Below are 17,706 nucleotides of genomic sequence, written 5' to 3'. Positions count from 1 at the left end.
TAGAAGGGAAAAAAAGCTTTTGCTTGGTACGAACTATTTCTTTGTGCGCTGGTTCACATATGTTTTGTTAACTCAAGACTGGATTTTGCTGTTATGGCCTGTAGCAGTGGTTCTCAACCAGGGGTATGCTTACCCCTGGGGGAGCGCAGAGGTCTTTCAGGGGGTACATCAAATCATCTAGATATTTGCCTAGTTTTTCAACAGGCTGCGTAAAAAGAACTAGCAAAGTCAGTACAAACTAAAATTTCATATAGACAATGACTTGGGGATAGGCAAGACAAATCACACTCCTGAAAGGGGGACAGTCCTGGAAAGGTTCAGAGCCACTGGCCTATAGAATCAGTAAAGACCACAGTGTGCTGTGTCATCCCTGCAATCCCACTGATCTCAACTCATCTCTGAGATAAATGGGGTTGCTGAGGTGCAATTGAGAGCAGTGTCTGGCCTAAGAAAAGACAGCAGTTGAATTATTCCTTTTATGAAATCATGAGAGAATGACACAGCAAGATGTGGCCTTCATTCTTTATGCCCTTCTTCGCAAAAAGGTGATGGGGCATGGAATCCTGACTGAAGATGACACAAGACTTTTTAGACGTTTTAGAAGAAGACTTTATTTGAAGGGCCAAAGAAGGTGAGTTCAACAAAAATGTACCATGCAAATATATATTACTGAGGTAGACAGCGCTCCAGTTTGTAACTAGGCCAGAGCTGAATGGAATTTCATGGGACCAGCAAAAGTTCCCTTCCAAAGACCAAATTCCTACTACAAACAAAGAATGGAGGTGTTAGAACTTCTGAAAAAAAGTCGTAAGAACCGTTTGTAATGAAAATGTTAAGCAGCATACCTATAGCTACCACGGGGGGGCTCCAGACCCCAGCACTCCAAGCGCGTGCTTGGGGCGGCATACCGTGGGGGGCGCTCTGCCGATCGCCGGGAGGGCCTGCATGCCTGCAGGAGGTCCACCAAAGCCACGGGACCAGCGGACCCTCCGCAAGCACGCTTGCAGGAGGTCCACCGGAGCTGCGGGACCAGCGGACCGCGGAACCAGTGGACCCTCCGCAGGCACACCTGCTGCCCTCTCGGCGACCAGCAGAGCGCCCCCGTAGCATGCCTCCGTGCTTGGGGTGGCAAAATGTCTAGAGCCGCCCCTGATAGCTACCCTTTAAAAAATCTGTAAACCAAAACTATCCTGTGTGTACATGTGTATATGTGTGTGGCTGTGTGTGTTAAGCGGTCAAAAATTTAAGTCCAAGTAAGGTTCCATGTGCAACCTTAATTTGCCCCGTTGTCCACACGCAGATAATATGACCAAGATTTGTAGTCTTCCAGGTAATGAGATCAGTATTTTTTTACAACCACTACATTCATATGGGAAGGGAAAAAAAAATATTGCCATCTCTTTTGTAATAGACCACTTTTCAGGCCAGTACTGTACTGTCATCAGGGAATCGCTATACTTCCCAGTCACTCTGTGGTTATTTAAAGTAGCAGCTGATGAAAGGATTAAAGGCTGTATCATAAAAATTACTTGACCTGTGCTGTTGAAGATTAATTATTAGATTATAGAAGATAAGAAGGATCTTTCCAATAAGACACTTTCCCCCCTTCCAGATTGTTCATGACAGCTCCCATAATGAAAATGTCAGTGATTTTTGGATTAAGAAGGTACATTATGTTGTTTTGTAAATTGATAACATTATTTGAAATTACATTCAGCACATCGGCATTCTTCCCCTTTCATAATAAAGTAATTATTTCCTTCACAGTAAAATTGAAAAAAAAAATAACTGGAACTCTGAGAGATGAATGTACTAAAGAATGACATTTCTATGATACTGTCAGAATTCCATTAATCCATCGTTGGCTCATCTGTGTCTCTAAATACCTGTAGTATTAACTACATCTGTATAGGTGAGTGGCTGACACCACGGATTGGGTTGACTTTCCCTTTCCACACCCTGTACATAATATATCATTTGAAAGCTTATTATGTCTACTTTAAGATGAGATATAAAATGGAGCTGTCAAATGGTGCCATTACTATAGAAACAGGGATAAACGATGACCACTTTGGAATATTTGCATTCATTTCTGTTAATGTATTACTTACTCTAGTATTACTTCAAGAAATAAAATTGGATTTCTTTGTGACCTCAAAGCATCACAACAATATAAAGGGTAAAACAAAATCTAATAATAAATTTGTACAGGCATCATCATATAATCTTCATTATCATCATCTTGTTCAAGATTACAACCTTTGTTGAAAGGGCGTAGATTACTACAGTCTTAATTGCCTTGGCACATTGAACAAAATTCCTTGTGCAGAATTATGTGACAAGAGACACAGTTGATTGTGCAGCCACCCCTACTGGTACAGGCACAAAAAAATCTTGTAGAAGGTCAGATGCCATAGGGCCCTTGCAGAATACAGGGAGTAGTTAATCATCCAATTTTTTCCACCCATGTTGCAATAGTGATCCAACATCTTGTTTAACTATGTATGAAGTCATCCAAATCTTTGTTTGCCAAGATTTTTTTTGACATGCACTTCAAAACTTTCCTCATGTGGTGGGAGTTTGGCCAGTGACTTGTCCCTTTTGATGGCTAGATTGAGGCATAAGCAATTCATGTCTCTATGGGTCTTCTTTTCTATCTTGCTCTGGTCATACAGCACTGCTTCCAGCTTCCTTGCTGCAGAAGTTGCGGCTTGTCCATCATTCTCTCCAAATTTTGCAAGATCTATGAAGCAGTAAGCTCTACAGGTGCTGAATTCCCTAGTTCCGGGGGGGGGGGGCCTCGACCCCCCCACTCTGCCCCAAGCCCTGTCCCCATTCCACTCCACCCCTTCCCCAAACCCCTGCCGCCTCTGCCCCCACCCCACTTCTTCCTGCCCCATTCTGTCCCCCCCTGCCTCTTCCTGCCCCTGCTCCTTCCCCTCCCCGTCCCCCTGTGTGCCTCCTGCATGTCACTGAACAGCTGATATACAGTGATATATACAGCTGGGGGTAGGAGGAGGAGCTGATTGGTGGGTGGCTGGTGAGTGCTGAACACCCCACTATTTTTTTCAGCCCTGAAGCACCCATGGAGTCCGCACCTCTGGTAAGCTCTCTTTGTTTTGCTAACATTAAACACAGATTTTTTTCCAGTACCAAATAGGGATGACACAGTCACATGCTGTTAATTTGTGTACAGCAGGAAGTATGCTGCAGAAGGCAGGAATGAGTGCATCACAAATTGCATGCACAGGTATGAAGCAACAATTGTTAATTGTTCTGGTAATCAGGGCCAGCTCTTGGTTTTTTGCTGCCCCAAGCAAAAAAAAAAAAAAAGGTGGGGGGCCGGAGTGCTGCTGCTGAAGCAAAGGTGTTGCTCCAAAGGACCGGAGTGCCGCCCCTTGAGAAGTGCCCTCCAAGCACATGCTTGGGATGTAGGGTGACCAGACAGCAAATGTGAAAAATCAGGATGGGGGGTGGGGGTTAATAGAGACCTATATAAGAAAAAGTCCCCAAAATCGGGGCTGTCCCTATAAAATTGGGACATCTCGTCACCCTATTGGGACGCTGGTGCCTAGAGCCAGCCCTGCTGGTAATGGCACCTGCTTCAATCCACATGTTATCTACGTGTTCCATTTCTGGAATATAGTGAATAGCAAAGACCAAAACATCTGTATTGGATGACTTAATTGCTATGGTTCCTTTGACATCAAGAAACCCCAAAACCATATTGGCACATGCAATATGCAGAAGCATCCTTGTGACCACTTTCTTTTGAGTACTGTACAAATCTTGTTCTTTTTCAGTGCTTCTGTTGGGGATGGATTTTGCTACTTCACCATTGGAAAAGCCTGCTTCAAAAAAGGAGTGTTTGTGTTGGATGCGCTCCTACACTCTCAGGTGCATTTTGAACCATATATTCACAAAGGAATTTTACAAGTTATTGCTTGTTGGATGCCATGTTTAGAAACTTTTTCCATGGAGGCACAAGGTATCCACCAACCACCTGGCATTTCTTGCATCCAACGTTAGCTCCTGTTCAGCATTGTCTTTCTTCAGTTTTCACAGTTACTATTGTCATATCTTTCAAAGATTTTGATTACAGAATTAGCTTTATCAACTCCTTTTAGGACTTGCCTCAAGTACTCAGCAGCCAATTCATCTAATGTGCGAATGTTGTCTCCAGCCATCATTCATATGACATCTGTGGCATCTCTGATGTACATTGTGGTTTTGTTGTTGCATGCTCTTAGCTCATGGATTCTTTCAGCTTGAGCATCCAGCTGATACCCTACTTCACCTTTGTTCTTCTCATTGTTCTATCGGCATGGAAGAGGGACATGGGCACAAGTCCCATTGGGTGACCCCAATAGGACAATAGAACAGTTGCCATTGAAACATCATCTCTGCATCTTGCTAAGGATGGGGCTCTGTAGAAAACAATTTCTGGACTGAGCTGCTGTGATTGTCCCTCCCTTACCAGACTTAAATTTGGACTTCTTGGTTATGTCAGCAAATGTTTTGATGCCAGATTTCTTGGCTAGGCTGAAGAAGCTATGTGTCCCATCAGAATCAAGTGCACTTCTCACAAATCTCTCTATTTCTTTTTCACCAACATCTCCAAGAGTTTCAGTAGAAACTCTTGTTCATCTGACATTATGGGCAGTGCAATGGATATGTTGATAAGCACTTCTGGATGTGATTCAGTGTCAAATGGGTTTGTCATATTGTTTGACATGGTTGGTAAGAGCTGTAACACTCATCATCCCTCTTCAGTGCAGAGACAAGGACTTGTGTGTGGATTTTGTCTTCGCTACTTCTAGTTAGGCAATTTCTGTGGTTATTAGTATGTTGCAGTGTTTCTGGAACTGTGAAAAAAAAGGTTACTCATTTTAGGTACCATTGTTTCACCTTGCCTACAGGTGTATGGGACTACTTGACAGCTCCACAACATACCTCACCTAAATTTACATAAAATAAGCTTTCAAATGATATGATGTGGCTGTGTCTAGGGTGGCCCTTTTTTGGTAGTAGCATTGTACATATTTAGTGTATATACTAACTATGCAAGTTTTAGACCCTAAAAGTGGTCTAGTTCCTCGATTGTTGGAATTATAGGGTTGGCTGAGAGCACTGAAGGCTCCTCTATTGCCATTCATTTTGTAAAGGCTTAATTAATGATCTGCTGAGAGGACCAGTAGGCTGTAAACTGGCTTATGTAGCAGGTTGTAACTACATTAAAGGAATCCGGAACTCTGAACTCTCTGTTGGCTACATTAAGCTGTTAGCCAGTTGTGCTGAAGATAGAGAAGGAAGAGAAGTGGTCAGGTAGAAGTTAGGCTTTGGAAGTGAGATGCTGAAAATTGTGGCTCTCCATGCAAAAAGGGAAAGAGGTGACACAGCACTGCACATTATGAAATATCTCTATTAATTCTGTTACAGTTTACACTCCTAAGTTGCTGAAAAACTGCATTCAGCTTAACTATGCAGGAGCTTCCTCTTACCCCAGTTAGCTTCAGCTTGATTGACAGACAGAAAAATGAGGTATCCAAATTGCCATCTTTGCTGACAGTGTCAGAGCCTCTTAGTTGTAACTGTTATATCAGTGCAAATGAAAGAAATGCAAAACCACAATTTCGGTAAAGCAGGTGGGACTTCAGATAAGTATTCTTTTTTGAAACACTGCCAATCACTTCCAGTCTAAATGTTATTTTTAATGCTGTTTTCAACAGCATCGATCCAGTAGCAGTTTTTAATCATGCTGCCATAACTTTACATTTGTTTTTATTGGTTTAAAGTGTTGAGGAAGCCAGTTGGTCTATATTATAATCAGTGGGGCAGCCAACATCCCATTGGCACTAAGTGTATATGTGTGCGTGCGCATGTGTGTGTATATATAAATATATATATACACACACACACATGCGCACGCACACGCGCACAGACACAAAGCAGAGTGGAAATTTCCACTGAATAAATGATGTCCCAGTATTCCGTTCAGGTTGCACAGGAGTCCATAAGAAAGTGGAGTGGAATTTCAGTTTTAATATGCCACACACTGTGGAATATGTTCTGTGGTGATGTGTGTGCCCTGCCTCTTTTCAGAGGTAGTGTGAACGCACATGGGAGAGGTAGAGTTACCATACATCTGGGTTTTCCCAGGCATAGCCTCTTTTTTGAGCTTCCCTTCTCTTTCCAGGCAGATTTTTGAAATAACAGGATATGTCCAGGAGCTTTTGCAGAGCAGACACACTGCACCTCAGAAAGAGCCCCGATTGGGCCCTCACCTGCCATCTGCAGCTGACTGGTCTAGTCCTCTGCAAGTCACAGCTGATGGATCCCGCCCATCCGGACTCCAGCTCCCAGCCCTGGAGAGGGGATTCCGCAGGGAGTCGCTGACTGATAGCTGGTGCTGCATCCTGAGCTTGCGCAGCTGCCTTGCCACTGTGACAGAGAGCAACACTGCCAGTGAGTACCCCGATGCAGGTACCCCTCCATCACTCCCAACTGTACCCCTCTCCAGCTCCCCCTTCCCCCAGGACTCCTTCCCATCTGGCAGTATCCTCTTTTTGGGAACCTGAGATATGGAAATACTAGAGAGATGCCAAGGCACATTCTATATGATACATAAAAAGTACTTATGACTTGAGAGCCCTAATTTATTCTCTGACAACTGTTGCCTAAGTGGGTGCAGATATTATGTTCTGCAGCTGTCTAGCACATAAATGCACGTTCATGGAATTTCTTAGTTTTATAATTTGTTTGGAAATTCCATAGAGAAACCAATGTTAAAAGAATACTAAGGCTGTTAAATCATAGTTAAAGGTGCCTTCAGAACCATAATACTATCATTTTGCATGCAGGCATTAAGATTGAGTTACACGATCACTGTGATGGATTGGGATATGTCTGTATCTAGCCACAACCTCCAGTTTGTTTTGTGAACATCATTTTGATTGTAAACTGTACTGTGCTCTTCACTTTTGCACTGTAGCCTCCATCTTGAGCGGGGATATGTAGGAAGTGTTAGAAGAAATCTTATACTAAGCAGAGGTGCTAACAATGGGAAAGCCCTTAAGGGTCCTCAGTGTTGATGGTCCTCCATGTAGATGGATCCACCCCCAAACAATAGACAGGCTGCAGAGCAGGGGAACTATTGTTCCCAGTATAAACCTGGGGGCAGAGGGAAAGCTGGAGTTAGGCAGCTGATCACCTAACAGAGAATTGACACTGCTCAGGAGCTCACCAGACAGAGGAGCCAGAACGAGTTTGGGGCTCTTTCACCAGTCATCCCTCCAGCTTCTCCCATTCCCATGAATCCCTGATATCTGCAAGGCTGGGAAGGGGGCATGACCGCACAGCACTTTAACTTCCTTCTGTCATAGGGCAGTTTTTCCTGTCTTTGGACCTTTCTTATGGGGTTTCCTTGAAGTAGAATTGACCTGCTCCCATGCTTGACTATTCAGTTGCCTATGTGAAATGAGTGACCAGCCTCCAGCAGATGCATGTTCATATCACAAAAATCTACCATCACGGGGTACGTTTACACTGTGATAAAACACATGCAATACGGCCGTGGCTGCCCCAGTGACCTGACTTGGGCTTGTAGGGTTTGGGCTGCAGGGCTATATAATTGCACTGTAGCTGCTCAGGTTAGGGCTGGAGTCCAGGCTTTGAGCTCCTGCAAGGGAGGAGGATGCTAGAGCTTGAACATCTACACTGAAATTTGATAACCCTGTAGCTTAAGCCCCACGAACCCCAGTCAACTGGCCTGGGCCAGACATGAGTCTTTCAGTGCAGTGTAGACATACCCACAATGACCAATCTCATTGTCAGGCTCATTTGAAAGGCTGAGGACTGAACAGGCATGGAGACGGAATTGCTCTCTTATTCCCAGAGGATGCTCTCTACGCATCAGAGCTGAGGTATGGTGAGAAGTGTGCACTGCCTTTGCCTGTCTCCTAGCTACACAGGGGACTTTGCTTACCAGTCTGATCTGTTTGGAATTGTTTATAAGAACTAAGTTAAGTACATTCAAAGAGTATTCTGCCACATTGCAAACTATTTTATCAATAGCTTGCAGGAAGTTTTGCATTTTATTTTTATTTATCTTTGTAGAATTATCGTGCAGGGACGAAATAGAAAAAGTGTTTATAAAGGAAGCACATCCACCATTGGACAAAATTACATAGCAATTCTATAGGTCCCAGCTGCATGGAAATGCTTTCAGAACAAAGACATGATCCCTTTGAAACTGAAACAAAGTCTTTTAGTGATAGAATTTCTGCTCCACAATTTATGAACGAAATATTTTATAATTGAAGGGCCTCTCTAAAGATTTTCACTACCATCTTTCTTGCCCCCAAGGGCTTCCAAATTTCATTGACAGCAATAAATCTTGTTTAGAAGTGTGCTACTTCTCTGTTTCAAAGATGCACTGAATATTTTGCTGTTTATGCAGTTCCTTGAAATAACAGCATAATCAAGGATCCAGAAAGTGAAGATATGTGGTGCTTTCTGAAAAGAACTTTTTGCAATTTATACAGTACCATAATAGAGGCTGCCTATTCCATTGCTTTATTGGTAGATATTTGTAATAAACAGAAAGAAAATGCCTGTTGAAGCAAATGAACCTGACCTCATGGGGGGAAAAAAAGAACATGGAAGAAAAATAGTCCTGTAGCTTTCTAGAGACCTGAATTTAGAATGGAATTTTCAAAGACGTTAGGTGCCCAAGTTCTGCTGAAATTCAGTAAGAACTGGACTCCTGCCTTTCTTAAACGCCTTTGAAAATCCAAGCTTTAATCCCCGGCTCAATCAAACTGTTGCAGGAGTGCTCTGTAGATCTATATATGTAAGTAGTTAAGGTGCTAATAGATCGTGCTCAGTAGGTAGTAGCATAGTTCCTAAAGTTTATAGGACCAGTAAAATTTGTTGTGCTCTGCAAAGGCTGTTCTTTATACCATCTGTAAAATGGGGCTAATTAAACATCCTTTTCTCACAGGGATGTTTTGAGAATAAATTAATTAATGGCTGTGAGGTGTTCACATTCTACCCTGATAGAGGCCATAGAAGTGCCTAAGTGGATGGGCAATACAAAGTTAAGTTGATATAACAATGAATCTATGAAGTTTTAGAAAATATGAACAAAAATACAGAAATGGCACTGGTATTATTTCTAAGTTTTACTCTTGTTTTATCACTGAGAATGCAAGTGCTATTCCGTTTGCATAAGGAAGTCGTAATGTTCTTCTGTTTGCCTCTGATACCTGTGTGCTGCATGCATGGTTACTCTCTGTATTAGGATAATAGGCAAGTAAGCCAAACAAGCTTCACCAAAGGCCTGGACTCACCTTTCTAATACTATAAGTATGTCTAAACTGTAATTAACGTGGGTTTTAGCCCAACCCCCACTACCAGCCACACAGAAAAACCTCTGCTCCTGATTTGGAAGGGCTTTTAGCCCAAGCTAGCTTGTTTATCTGAGGGTGTGGCTTAGAATCTAAGCTCTGCTTTAACTCAGGCTGGAACCTGTTCACTTTGCAGTGAGGATGCTGGCTTAATCATCCAGTGCCTTCCCATAATTTTCCTCAAATCACAGACATGTTCTCCCACAATTGACTGGAAAAGAACCCTAGAGCCTCTCAGCACAATGAATCCTGGGCTATGCCCCCAACACACACGGGTGAGTCACCTGCAGCAGCATTGAGATCACAATGTAGGTAGAGCTTTGCTGGGATGCTTACACCCTGGCTAAGCTAACTCATTACTACCTGCCAATGGCCCAGGTTAACTGGACAGGGTAGACATAGCCTATTTACTTGACTCTGAACAAGGGATCTAGCTAACATCTTGTATAACCATGTGTCAGAGGGTTCAGTGTCTGAACCTTGTAGCGTCTCCTGGTGGAGAGAGTTTGAGGCAGTATGGCCAAGTGGTGAGAGTCAGTGGTTCTGGTGGTGGAGGAGCCCAGACCCTCCCTGCTCCAGTGGGTTCCAACCCAGGACCCAGTGACTGGCTGGTCAGGTATGTGGCCTAAAGTGGACATCCCTCCGTAAGCCTGCTCCCTAGGCCAGAGCCTCTGGCCCTGCAAAGTCACCGTAGAATCTGCTTATGGACTCATCAAGTGTGTGGGAGGGGTTCTCCCTAGCAGTGATCCAGAAACTCTTTTCCGTCAGGTGCAGCCACCCATTCCCGGTCTCCATGGGGGCCTTCTACTGCGTGGCAGCAAGGTCTGGTCCAGGCCGTGTGGAGCTTCCGTGGCCCCTCTGGAGCAGCTGATAGCATAAGACTGCTCCATCACTCTGTCCACCCTGACTGCACTGGGCTGCTCCCTTTTGAGCTCTGCCTCCACTGGGAGCGTGCCTCAGAGGTGTGGTGGAGTGTGACAGTCTAGGCCCAGAGCTGCTTGTTAACCTTTGGTTCCCCGGTGTGGGGCTTGTATGTCCCCCTCACACCATGAATCAAAGGAATGTTGCTTGATAAACCCTAGACATGCTATAGAATCATTATGCTCGACTTGAAATAATGAATAAATTATATTAGCCGCATCCTAACAGGCCTTAGGTCTAGATATATTTTTCTCCCCGGAACTTTATTTCTGCCTAAATTTGGAGCTGGGTTACATAGCTTTTGCTATGTCATTTCGCAATTTCAAATGGAATTTAGACTAATCAAACTTTGTTGCTCACCGCCAGCGGCACTCACTGTTTCCTGATTTTAGGGATGGCAGCAGTACATGGGTCATCAGGGGCACCATAATAATTCCATTGCTTTAAACCAAGGGCAAGAAGATGATAGCACAAAAATGAAAACATCATCACAGAAATGGGGATATTGTTCTCTCTGAATTGCACTTAAATCCAGACATGATCTTCACTGTAATAGATGGGAATAGGAATTAATGTAGAAAGATCAAGGCAAGGACACTCAGAAGCAAAGCTGTCATTGTTAGGCCTAGTTTATTGGAGTATATAGTGTATGTTACTTACACTCTGTCTCTGCTCTCAGAATCTAATAATTTCTACGTAAAATGGAAGAAATTAGGTGTGGAACAAGAGCATTTACTCTGAATTTTCTTGCTCTTGTTACATGCTTAGGTGCAAACTTTATAATAAAGAGAAGGGGAAAAATATAATAACAGGAAGTTCCACTTAAAAATGCTTATGCACTGATGAGTATATTGTTGTGAAACTACATGTTGTGCTGGTATGTAAATAGTGTATTGAAATTCCCTACCTTCTGTTTTTGATTGAAATGTAATTTACATGTGGAATATTTTTGCTTTGATAAATCAGTTGACCATCCATTTATAATGGCACTGTCAAAGAGAAAGCATGTAAAGAAATTAGATCAGAAAAGGGAAGCTAAAAGCATGAGAAATGTTGGTAAAGCTTTACCACACTGCTTGGTTAGGCAATCCCTGAGCTTTGCATAGTAATGAACTCATAAGTAGAGCAGGTGTTTCCATTCCATGAAAGTTTGTGAGATATTGAAAAATGTTCCTGTCCCGACAGAGGATGAAATGTCAAAATCTTGAAAAATGTGAACTGAAAGTTTGACCTCAATATTTGGTTTGGGTCAGTTGAAATGCTTCATTTTGATGTTGACCATTTATGTATTCATCTGTGATATTTAACTGAAATTTGAAAATAAAAAGTCATTTTCAATCAGTTTTTTTCACTCTGAAAATATTGAAACAAAACGTTTTGACAATTTTTAATTTTTTCCAAGTCAAAAAAATTCATTGAAACCGACCCTTTCCTTTGAAAAGTTCTATTTTTGACAAACTGACACTCTCTGCTGAAAGAACATTTAGTCGAAAAATTCCCAGCTCCACCCATCTTCTCAAAATGAAACACAACCAAAATTGTCTAGTTTCAAGTCAAAGCTGCACAGAACTATGAGTTTCACATAGTTTCTGATAGCCAAAAGTCTATCTAGGCTCACTTGAAACTGGTTAGCCAAGAGATTCATGAACCTCAGTGAACCCTTGGGCAAACCTGTCTTGAAGATGAAGTTTATAGTAGAACTTAAGTTTCATCTGCTTTTTGGTGCCACTTGAAAGCTTATCTGGTTTTCAGTGTAATGTGCATCTTAACTTCAATAGAAGAACCTCTAGCTGGGATTGAACCGTGGCTCATGTTGGTTCATCCAAGGGGATGTTTCCCTCTAGTTCATATAGAGAAGCTGCTGCCTCCTGTGGTGGTTGAGATAATATCCATGTGCATCTATACAGCAAATCCAGTCACTTGATGAAGATGGAGTCCACTGATTTGCTAGGTCTTTTCTAAGCATCTGGCCACCATTAGACAAACATTTGACCATCCCTCAAAATGGAGCTGAAATATTGGACTATCCCTCTTCCACTATCCTTGGGAAAAGAAATGAAGTAACCTGTCTCCTCTTTATAATGAAATTGTGCCCACCATTACATCTATTAAAAACACTCCAGGACCAGATCCTCAGCTGGCGTAAGTGTAGCTCCATAGGCTTTAATGGAGCTATGCTGATTTACACCAGCTAACAACTTGGGCCAATGTGGTGATAATGCTCCTTCAACAACAAACACGTCCTTAGTGAAATAAAAAGGAAATTATATTTGGTATTTAATAAACATCCTTCCTTCTGACTATCAACAAACAGGAAAGAGCAGAAGGCCATGTGAATTTATAAACATCTCAATACACAAAAACTAAGGCATCTGACTAGGAAAGAGACAGACAGAAACACCTCCACTCCCACCCCTGCCCACTCCTCGTAAGACAGAAGGATTTAACATGAGCTGTGTTCCTTGAACTTTCAGTTCTAGGGCAAATATATTTCTACATAGCCCTGCCTGTCAAGGAATCCATTAGTTTTTACCAACTACAAAAAGAATACTGTACATTTATGTTTATGAAATGAGTGTTACCTGTTATAGTAAATTTGTTTCAACTTCTGATCACAGATGCAACAGCACCTTTCTGAGTTAAGAACATTGGAGTATATACCACTAAAAATATTTATCAGTGCTTCTAATCTTTTATAAATAATTCTTGCCCTCCAGGTTAACTAAGTCAAAATGCCTTTCTGCAATTAGTGGTCATAGAAATAAGGAATAGTAGGCGATCTGGTTAATAGAACTGCATTTGAAGTGCTTAGGCCCTATGAATAATTAGCACCCTCAATTATCCATATTGTGTGTCCATTTTACAGTATGGAAGGCATGTAGAAAATTTCAGTGAAATTATTGTGTGTCTGTTATATAGGGACATATCCTCAGCTATTAATCTATGTTATTCTATACAAGCCAAGGGAGCTAAGGGCTTGTCCACACAGCATATTAGTTCACATTAGAAGAATATAAATTTTAATGCGCACTAGCATGCTGCGCACTAACTGGCCCATCTGGACTCTTTTGGTGTGCACTAAGACTTCCGTAGTGTGTGTTAACAAAGTACTTTTTGAAATGGGACTATATTATCACACACCAGGGAACTTGTCGTGCATGTCATTGTGTCCACAGGGGCCAGTTAGTGCATGACAGCCTACTGCATACTAGAATTTACAGCCTCTAGTGCGGACTAATGCACTGTGTAGACAAGCCCTATGTCAATTTACAGCAATGTATTTGAAGATCTGGCTCAGTATGTTTTGGGCCAGATTTTGAAACAAAACAATTGCATATACAACTGCAAATTTAATTTTCATACAGTTAACTACAGTGACCCAGTTGTCAAGCACAATCACAGTAAATGCATGTGCAAATTAGGTATGCAGTTGTATATGCATTTTTCAGCACGCAAACACGGTTGAAACTCTGGCCTTCGTGTCATTAAAACATCCCCTCAAAATCTCCCCTCCTTGGCACTAGGGGCAAGTCTACACAATAGTGCTACGTCGGCACAGCCGTCCCCCTGTAGTGCCTCTGGTGAAGACGTATTATGCCGGCAGGAGATCTTGCAATTGTTTTTTTGCTGGGATTTTATTTATGATATTTTTAATTGAGTTGACATTATTTAGGCTTACGGTTTTTTTCAGGGTTTGTTTTTTAAAACCTGAAATCTTTTTTTCTCTTAAGACCTGAAATAGTTTGAGAATTTTAAATTGGCAGAATCAATTGACTAGAATTATCTCAATATTATTCCTAGGAATTAGTGCTGGAAAAGGCCAGAGTCTAGACAGATTCATTTGTAACCCTTCTGCCCCTCTGAGTTGGCAGCAACAAGGGCCAGGTTCAGTATCCAGGGGTTCCGTTTCAGTAACACAATGCATAACCGGCTCGAGCCCCCACCCAGTGACCTGGGACACTCACATACCACATCCCCCGGGCGCCTCCAGGAGGCAATACTTTCCCTCTCGCAAGCACGGAGTCTGAGTGTAGCAAAATCTTTTTAATAAAGGAAGGAATCAATGCGGCATCCCATTGGAGAAACACCACAAACAGGGTTATAACACAAACCATAAACAAAAACCTACCTCCAAGTACGTTTGGCACTGTCCTTTTTCCCCTTAGGGTTTTAAGTCCAATCACCCCAAAGTCCAACAACCCAAAAGTCTCTGGTCAATGCCACCCCGGAGTTCGAGAGTTTATCTGTAGAGGCCCCTCCCCCCAGCCTGGGTAGAAAGGGGCACCTTACGTGGTCCGGGGCCAACTGCCCTGCCTCTCCGTGGGTTCTGCTTCCGCCTTCTCCACGAACTGCTCCGCTTTACCAGCCGCTCCACTCTGCTTTTCCAGCCGTCCTCAGAAACTGCTCCGCTCCACCAGCTGCTCTGCTCCATGAGCTGCTCCAGTTGTCCCTGCAAACTGCTCGGCTCCGCTCGCTCTGTGGGCCACTCAACACATCCCACAGCTACTCCGCTCTGCCAGCCGCTCCGCTGCCACCAGCTGTCCCGTGATCCACTCCAGCCATCCCCACAACTGCTCCACTCTGCCAGCTGCTCTGTTCCACAGTATATCTTCAGGCTCCCCCACTAGTTAGCACAGTACTCAGTGCTCTCAGCTCAGTAATTTCAGCTCTTTAGTGATTTCAACTCTTAGTGATCTCAGCTCTTAGTAGGGGAGCCCCAGTGCTAGTGCACCATTAGTCCAAAGTGAGTTCAGCTCAGTAACCTGTATTTAGATTCTTGAGGGAATAAAAAAATCAGCTCTGACATTCCACAGTGGAGGGAGGAGGGGGTGGAACTGGTGCTTCTGGCTCCACAAGGAGACTGCACCACCAGGCACAGTTACCTGTCCCCAGCCTCTCTCCATTCACTGGGTTTTGGAACCCATGTCCCTTGTCTAGCAAGTACCACTCAACTGAGGTTGAGTCATTTCTGTCACAAAGCAGTCCCACAGCTCGGCAGCATGGGATGGGGTAAGCGTGCCTATACAAATACACTCTCTGAAATTCTTTCCACCAGATGTCAGGGTAGAGCTCATCCTGACTCTGCTTACACATTGATTGATTTAATCACAGGTAGCATTTAGGCAATGAGTTTCAAATCCTTTAGATTTAGATTCCCAGCACAAGTAAAGATATCAGTGTTGAACATGGAGGGGTTTTCCAAAGACTATGCCAGGAACTGGAAACCATCACACTTTGAGGAACTTAGCAGTCTATCAGCAAGTTATACTGTGCAAAATTCCAACTACAGTACTTTAAAATTGCGTTTTCATAATGTGCCACTATTGCTATACTTTTCACAAAGGTATCATAAAAGGATACATAAAAACGACAATTGTTATTCTTTTCTTATTTATCCAGGAGTTTAATGTGTTGATAATATAGAAGTGCTAGTTGTGCATATTTATTCTGAATACTGTATTCTGCTAACCTATAAACTAATGGAATAGTATAGAGATGTAGCTATTTTACCATTCTAAACAAAATAATTTTTTAAAAAATAAATATCTCAATCTACGTGCATTATTCAGGCTGCAATTTAAAGTTCCTGTGCATGTTGCAGTGGGGAGTGTTTTCACGCACACAGATACACACAAGTATTGGAAGTGGGTGCTACTTTTATACACTTTTATACTCATTAATTAAAGTGAACTTTTCTCCACCAAGAGAACAGGCAATATTTGGAGGGGGAAGAGGGGGAATGAAGCCGACACTACAGCTATGCTGTGAAGAAAGGGGAATGGCTACGTAACGTGTTAAAGTACATTAAGCCTACAAACATGTCTAATGTGAAGTAGGAGTTTCTAGAAGCCAAGCATTCTTTGACTGGACTGAGTGCTTGTGCAGTTAATAAAGAGTGCTATGGCTTCTGTCCTAACAAACTTCAGAGTATTTATTAAAAATTAGGGCTAGAATATATTTTAATCTAGGTTTAAAGAAGCCGTCAGTCTAAAGGCTGCAAACACAATTGCTATAGTGAGAAGAGAATTACTAAGTGCACACTTAAGATCATGCACTTGGCTGACATGGTAGGATCAATTATAGTAGAATCTCAGTTATGAACACGTTGGGAATGGAGGCTGCTTGTAACTCTGAAATGTTCATAACTCCGACCAAAACATTAGGGTTCTTTCAAAAGTTTACAGCTGAACATTGACTTAATACAACTTTGAAATTTTGTTATGTAGGACAAAAATGCTGCTTTCCCTTTTTTTTAAAGTAGTTTACACTTAACACAGTACTGTACCTTTTTTTTTTGTCTCTTGTCTCTGCTGCTACCTGATTGTGTATTTTCAGTTCCAAATGAGGTGTGTGAGCGACTGATCAGTTTGTAACTCTGAGATTCTACTGTCACTATATTCACATGTGTGGTAGAAGTTAGCCAGCTACTTGATAGGTTCATTGCCAAACTGTGTGCTGCTGCCACTAAGCTAAACACTAGACTGAGTCCTACTGCTACCAACCTCAGAAACCATGGTACTGTTCTGGCCAGCCTCAGAGGCCCTGGTTGCCACTTGTTTTGAGACCTTTGGGAAGAAGGGGAATATGTGTTATGTTAATTGTTCTCCCTCAAAACAGTGAAGTAGAGTGAACTTGTTCATGAACAATACCAGGTTCTCCTTTTCAGAATTAAAAAAAAAAAGCCCACATCTACTGTATGGTGGATCATACTGTATAAACTATTCTCCTTTGACAATGTAATAACACTCCCATTTGTTGCTCTATTGTGTGTCAACGTGTCACAGCAGAAATGTACATTGTCATGTAGATTAGTCATTCTTTTTAGCTTGCCTAGTCCTTATTCGTGTTGTAATAAATTATCCAAGTATGATGATAGCAGTCAGATGGTGGATACACAGATACTGCTGTGATGGGAACATTAGAAATATCTTGACAAAACGTCAGCCTTATCAGTTGAGGTGCAAGCAATGCAGTGATTGTATTAGTCTTGGTGATTTTTACTGGGGACTCAGAAAAACTTCTGTTTCTTTAATTCTGTAATGTATTTTTACTAGGACCCTATCCACAGATACATCACACCCAGCTAGCATGGTATATAGCAGTGTAGCTGAGGTGACTAGAGTGACCTACATGAGAGGCTCTGAGGAATGTGAAGATTGAGTGAGAGAGAGAGGGAGACTTGAAGGCTATGAGAGAAACTGGTCCAGAACTGTGCAGGGCCTGGAAGGTAAGGGCAAGAAATTAGTGTATAATTGAGGCCCAATGCTGTGAGGTACCGAGTGCCTTCTAGAAGGTGTGAGGTTGTGGTGCTTGGCACATTACAGGACTGAGCCCTTAAAGAGGAATATTGAAGCAGCCTAAAAAGCCCATCCCTCAT

General features: G+C 42.4%; 1 protein-coding gene across 6 annotated transcripts; it reads left to right on the top strand.

Annotated features, from left to right (window-relative positions):
- The first annotated feature begins 470 nt into the window (after positions 1 to 470).
- Positions 471 to 17,448, top strand: LOC115645927. Of its 6 annotated transcripts, none has more exons than XM_030551198.1 (4): positions 471 to 631; positions 6,197 to 6,465; positions 7,834 to 7,922; positions 10,176 to 11,600. In XM_030551198.1, the coding sequence occupies exons 1-4, from the start codon at positions 495 to 497 to the stop codon at positions 10,284 to 10,286; spliced, it is 606 nt and encodes a 201-aa protein (XP_030407058.1). In that variant the 5' UTR covers positions 471 to 494; the 3' UTR covers positions 10,287 to 11,600. The 6 variants fall into 6 exon arrangements, with proteins under 6 accessions (XP_030407058.1, XP_030407060.1, XP_030407062.1 ...); XM_030551200.1 differs by having other exon boundaries at positions 8,116 to 11,600; XM_030551202.1 differs by lacking the exons at positions 7,834 to 7,922; positions 10,176 to 11,600 and adding an exon at positions 17,384 to 17,448.
- The last annotated feature ends 258 nt before the right edge of the window (positions 17,449 to 17,706 follow it).

Source organism: Gopherus evgoodei, chromosome 2 (genome assembly GCF_007399415.2).
Source record: "Gopherus evgoodei ecotype Sinaloan lineage chromosome 2, rGopEvg1_v1.p, whole genome shotgun sequence".
Classification (NCBI taxonomy): domain Eukaryota; kingdom Metazoa; phylum Chordata; order Testudines; family Testudinidae; genus Gopherus; species Gopherus evgoodei.
This window is presented reverse-complemented; position numbering and strand designations above follow the sequence as displayed.

Coding starts and splice junctions, on each gene's coding strand:
- LOC115645927 (XM_030551197.1), top strand. CDS start 495: ATGACACAGCAAGATGTGGCCTTCATTCTTTATGCCCTTCTTCGCAAA. Junction 632..6,196: donor TATTTGAAGGGCCAAAGAAG/GTGAGTTCAACA, acceptor TTCTCTTTCCAG/GCAGATTTTTGAAATAACAG. Junction 6,466..10,175: donor GACAGAGAGCAACACTGCCA/GTGAGTACCCCG, acceptor CTTTTCCGTCAG/GTGCAGCCACCCATTCCCGG.